Source organism: Hippopotamus amphibius, chromosome 8 (assembly GCF_030028045.1).
Source record: "Hippopotamus amphibius kiboko isolate mHipAmp2 chromosome 8, mHipAmp2.hap2, whole genome shotgun sequence".
Taxonomy (NCBI): Eukaryota; Metazoa; Chordata; class Mammalia; order Artiodactyla; family Hippopotamidae; genus Hippopotamus; species Hippopotamus amphibius.
This window is the reverse complement of record NC_080193.1, coordinates 85,128,253-85,134,252: the sequence shown is the minus strand read 5'-3', so window position 1 is coordinate 85,134,252 and position 6,000 is coordinate 85,128,253. Positions and strand designations below refer to the sequence as shown.

The following is a 6,000-nucleotide window of genomic DNA, read 5'->3' as shown; positions in this document are numbered from 1 at the left end:
ACATCCTGATAATTGATGGCTGAATTCTGAAATTGTCTTTCCCTCTTATCCAGAATAACTTTGTGATATTGATAAATTATATACTGATATTTGATGTAGAATTATTTCCAGGTAAAGAAATAAAAGAAATTTAATATTTAAAAAATAAATAAAATGAAAGGTATTAGATTAGAAGTGAAGTATATGCTTTGTTGTTTCCCCATTTCCAAGTTTTTATTAATACTGCGTTCACCAGTTCCCCCAAAAAAGCAGTGTTGGGCAAGTTTTCATAACTGTTTATTCATTATAAATAGTAAATATTTACTGCACTTTTTACAGGAAAGACATTTTTTACAACGCATCGTTGTTGGTTGAGGCTGCAACACGAAGATAGCTCTTCTCTTGATCCATCACCCCCTAAGACCAACGTAGGAACTAAACTCAGTACTATGTCTAGTCTCACTAACTCACTACGTCATAGTTCTTAACTCTAAAAGGAATGTATCTGTGCCTACCTCGCTCATGGTCCCAAGAATAGAAAGAAATAAATAACACTGCCTTCCACCTTCCTGTTCCTCTTAACATCTCAAAACACAAATTTATTGACATTCTAAAATGTCACCACACAAACGTATGTAAACCTCAGTTCCTATCATCTTTCAGTATCTGATATTAGTGTATAATTTAAAAGCACATGACAGCCACGTGGACATTTCTGTTGTTGCCCTGCCTTTCATAGAAAAGAGGAGAATGTAAACGTAGTCATTTTAAAAGCATTATTCTTGAACATGATCTCTAATCAGAAGGAGCAAGCCGGGTGTTGGTTGTCCAGCAAATGGCAAACATCACTGCATTCTACCACAATGAATCATGGGCTGAGAAAATAAAGCACCTGCAAAAATATAGTTCTGATTCTGTTTCTATGGCCCTGGCCACTGCCAAAGCATCCGTGAGGTACACAGTATTGCACACTGATAAGCAGCTGTGGGAATGCACATCACTTCTCCACCAAGCCCCCTGCCCCCGCCCCCCCCCCCCGCCCACCGCAGGTTGGCTTCCAAATGAAAATAAATTGGGCAAATGTCACACACCTCCCCCACACTGAGAAAGAAAGTAAGCTTTTCGTCCAGTTCCCCCCATTTCCTGTTAGCAAGACGCGTCTATCCAGGATGTGCATTGACAACTGAATTACAGATGAGGATAAGGTAACAAATAATTTATTTGGGAGGTCCTTTACATCTAGTCTAACTTCCTAAAAATGGTGGCATTCATTTTTATATCCATTTCCAGTGTGTAAAAGTCAAGGATTCCTCCGTTCCTGCTTCATGGGGTGAGCAGTTTTAAGGTTGTAGAAGTGTCAGCAATGGACATCAGACTTGTTATACTTTATCCTCTGACTATATTTTCAGAACATTCTGCTTGCCCAAACCAGTCAAAATAAATCACATACACACACACACACACACACACACACACACACACACAAATGGAATGTTTTATCTCCTTGATCATCAGCACTAGAGAGTTTGGATATTTGATATGTAGCCACGTTAAATCATTGCCTTAAAATGTTGCATTTGTCTTTTATTGTTCCGGATCTTCCTTTTCTCCACTGCTTTTGTCCAACACGTTCAAAAGAATTTGAAACCAACTACTGGAGAAAGAAAATCAATCATTCTCCTCTGCCTCCTGTCGAGACTGACCCCCAAGAGGGTGATTTTTTTTTTTCTGAGAAGATTCTTCATGTCCAGGCTGCGGAGACCGGAAACAGGGCCAGCTTAAGCTCCAAGTGGACAGTTCACTTATGCGATATCTGGCTTGAGATAATGAAAGGCACCTGTAAGGAAACACACGCGGCTTTTCAGGTCAGGCTGGGACAATTCACAGCAAGGGGCAAAATCAGCTACAGGCTGACAATGTCATATTTAATACCGGGGTATCAAAGGATCGAGACTAATATTTTTATTCCTGAGACAAGTTTGACAGAACTCTGTGTCCTTGGGATTATACCCCGTATGATCCTTGAGCTGACCTCATTAAGAACATGTGTTTCTAATGCCAGGGGTTATTTCATTTTGGCCAACTCTTGTGTTTTACCTAGTGGCAATCAGCTTTCACGTCTTAGCAATTAATAACCGCAAGATGTTGTTGACATCGGTTAAGAAAATAATTATACAAGGAAGCCCTTGCTGGAACAACCAGCTGGCTTTGCCACAAAATTGATACCGGGATGGAAGCCTTAATCATGCTAGCAGCTCCCCTTTCTCAAGGAAGAGTTAAAGTGTTCCACCTTTCCAGGAGTAATTGCTCCCTAGAAAGTCCAAGGCTTACTTTGTCCATACTGCCCATATTGGTAGCCTGTCACAGGGTCCATACTGTAGCCCGTGGTACTATAGGTGGGTGGACAATAAGACTGAGAGGTTGGCAGACTGTCCAAGCTCTTCATATGGTCTAGTCTCTGACTGCAGCTGGCCGACACCGTGGTGGTAGGTTCCAAGCCCCCAGTGAGAGGCGAGAGCGCATAGTCGGTCTGGGGCTGATGGGGTACCCCGCCGTGGTTAGTCAGGAGTCCCATTACCTAAAACAAACAGGCAGATTGAGAAGAAGTGAGAACGCAGGGAGCACCACACCCCTAGCCTGTAGCTGAAAGGATAACTAGAAAAGGCCAAGTTTTATTTCTTCGGAAATATACTGTTAAAGAGCTGTACCTAAGACCGTGACCTCCATTCCAAGCGGCAGACCTATTACATCACGCCCAGTGATAACATCTGACTGCAGTTTCAGAAAGAAGGAGAGGGGGAAAAGGGTAGGAGGGTGGGGGAGGAAGGGAAAAGAAAAAGAAGGAAGGAGAAAGGGTGAGAGAGAGAGGACACCATACCTCTGGTGATAAAATCAGACTGGAAATTCAAAGAAGGAGGGACACAGGGACAGAAGATGGAAGGAGGGAAAAATTATATCTGTTCATATTGAATGATGCTTAACCATATATTACAACTGGGAGTTTCACATGTCATTTTAAACAGGGATTTGCTTATCATTTTTTTAAAGTTAAATGAATCCAAGTCAAATTCTTTTTGTGTATTTTGAGACCTCTACGTCTTTTTTCATAGCATTCTCTCTCAAGAAAACTCTCCTCATCTTGGCCAGCCTTCACTAATTAGAATAACTACTCCCTCCCTGACATTTCCTTGCATTTCCTTATCCCTCTTACTGTGCAATTAGTACTTGGTCACCTACTTTGAATTGAGAGAGCTCTGAGGGGAGTAACCTACTGATTTTTATATTCTCAGCACCTAACAGAGTGCTGGGCACATATCAGGCACTGAATGAACGAATGAATGATGAATGGTAAACGATTCTCCAAATAACTACCTCCATCACCTAATCCTTTCATTTCTTCTTTAAGCTAACATTTTCATAAGAAGTGTTAAAAAAAAAAAAAAAGGAGCCTGAAATGCAAACATGTTATAAAAAGTCTTCTCGGTTATTTAAATAACCCTGGAGAGCAAGCGAACTTTAAAAAAAAACAAAACTGTGATAACAGAACAACTTTCCGATTAGCACGGTGATGAGTTTCACAAACTCAGGCTCGCTGACCCTTACGACACCTTGTGATGGAAGTAAGTGGATAATTAATTTTGCAGCTGGAAAACTGCCACCCAAGAGAGGAAGTGATTTTTCTCAACTTCATACAAGTCAGTGGCAGGGCTCAAAAAGCAATCGCAGAGGAAATCAACTGCAGGGTGAAGAGCTTCCAGAAAAGATGACCTGCTTACAGAGTATTTCAATGCAGGGACCCACCACTGCACAGTATTTCCATCCTAGCCCTGTTGTATTTAGGAAGTTTGAAGCATACGGAGATTAAAGTGTGCAAATAAGAGCAAGATGAGAGGGCAGCAATGAAACTCAACCCTGGTTGTACGCCTTGTGTTATCCACCAAGGTAATTCAGGCCACAGAATCCTGGATGGAGGGGTACCAGAAAGCTTCCTAAATTAGATTCCAAAGCCAGTGAGGCCACAATCCCCTTTGGGGAGGGTCTGCATAATCCTCATAGCTAAACAAAATCTTCTTGAAATAAAGCTTTAAACTGATCCATCTTCAAGTAGCCCCAAAAGACAAAAAAAGAAAAAAAAAAGGAAAGGAAGGAAGGAAGAGAAAGAAAGAAAGAAAGAAAAAGAAAGAAAGAAAGAAAGAAAGAAAGAAAGAAAGAAAGAAAGAAAGAAAGAAAGAGAGAGAGAAGGAAAGAAAGGAGAGAAAACAAAGAGAATCTGTTCACCACCTTCTATGGATTCCCTTTCTTCCTCCATTTTAATAAGCCGTGATTCTCCTCACCTTCCCCAAGTTTCTGTTCTCCATTTCCTTGTCTCCCTTGCGCCTGAGTTCTTGTGTGTGTGAACAGATGGGAAGGAGGGGCCAGTGCAGGGACAGCAGCAGAGTCTTACCTAAATTTTTAAAGACATCCCAAGGGATCTCAATTTTCTTGAGTTGGAGATTTTTCGATATCTCTAAAAATTACTTGCATTCCCAAAACATAATAATTGTATGTTTCAGAGCATAGTTTTGTTTTATCAGAAATTAGGGGAAAGTGAGAGTCACAAAGAGAAGTAAGAATCAATAGGATTCCCACTAAAGTGTGTTGCTTTTTGCTTTGCTGCTTATTTTTCACAATGTTACCTAAAGTGAGTTCTAAAACAATAAACGTACTTCACACGGATTATCATATGTAGCCCTCACTAGTAGATATTTTTATTTTCCCCAATTTTTGCAGTTCCAGGAGGATGAAAAGTCACTGGAACATGGGGCTTTCATACACTGCTGTTTACAGTATGTTTATTACTTCATTTTCTCATTTAAAAAACCTGAACATAGCCCCAAATGTATTTATTTCCTGAATGTTCTTCCACCTATACGTTTTTTTTTTCTTTTTTTGCCTTTCTTTGAGTTCATGTAGATGATTTTACAGTATATATTTGGAAAATGCATAAATGTCAATTGACATACTAATTTTTAAATATTTTCTTTCCGCCCAAAATACTAATGTCTATTAGAAGAAAAGAGTCTTCAAAATAGAGGTTGTTCAGTGCCAAACACACTCCTTTCAAATCGGGAGTACCTCTCTGTGTACTGTCTAATGGGCAAGAATGGATAAGGAAAATAAAAATATTAAAAATGTGATGTTTTTAATGAAAGGGGGATTATGACACAGGGCACAAATATTTTACTGTATAAATAATCTGTGCTAAGTTTTTTTTTTAATGCACTTAGAAAAAGCGACTTTGTAACTATATCAATTCAAAGAAAAATATCCAGCGGTGCTGGATAAAAAGAAAATATATTTTTAATAGTGTCCTACATGAAGATACTTACTTGAAATTCCATTAATGGTATATCACTTTAAAGAACAAATGGAATACTCTCTACACAGTTACAGTCGAAGAGTTAAGAGCAGAATTTTATTCAAAACATGCACACTCTCCCATGAGCTATATGTACATTTTTGTGATAAACTGTTTTTAATCCTCTGCCATATATTTCCTGTTTGCATAACTTTGAAAGCAGCAATAACTTTGTCCATGGGGGAGAAAACATGAAGATCCTAAAAGAGAAGAAATGAGTCCTTCCTATAAGCAAAATTCAGCTTATGATGTTCATGCAGCAACTTTTGACAGTTGCTGAATTAGAAAATACCTTAGAACAGGAAGACCTTGAAATATATCTATGGGAGGATGGAGAAGATACAGCGCTATCTGCCAAGGCCATATTCTGGGGCAAGAGAAAGACAGGTCCTTAAAGGTGCCAGGGCACAGTGTCCTGAAGACATCCCGGCTCATGGTCCCATCAGGAGGGATGGCTGCTGTGTGAACTTAAGAAGAGGGATGCTCTCTGGATCTTCCTGTCACTATTATGACTGTCGCATGCCAGAAGCTAGTGACAGGTCCTGCTTTAACAATTCCCCTTAGCTCAGCAGCCCAATACTTGAGGAGGTTTATATGAGGAAATAAAGGGGACCAGACACTCG

At 39.8% G+C, this 6,000-nt stretch overlaps 1 protein-coding gene across 4 annotated transcripts in view; it reads right to left on the bottom strand.

Moving 5' to 3' along the window:
• Positions 1 to 260: 260 nt before the first annotated feature.
• The window catches only part of PAX3 (paired box 3), a 94,510-nt gene continuing 88,770 nt past the window's right edge, over positions 261 to 6,000 (bottom strand). Inside the window, exons 8-10 of one of the 4 annotated variants that reach the window (XM_057745265.1) lie at positions 2,311 to 2,557; positions 1,786 to 1,816; positions 267 to 1,630 (exon numbers count right to left, since the gene is read on the bottom strand). In XM_057745265.1, the coding sequence (XP_057601248.1) occupies positions 1,564 to 1,630; positions 1,786 to 1,816; positions 2,311 to 2,557 (345 nt within the window). In that variant the 3' untranslated portion in view covers positions 267 to 1,563. Of the gene's footprint in view, positions 1,817 to 2,310; positions 2,558 to 6,000 lie in introns of all 4 variants that reach the window. The other 3 variants (XM_057745261.1, XM_057745262.1, XM_057745264.1) reach the window with 3 other exon arrangements.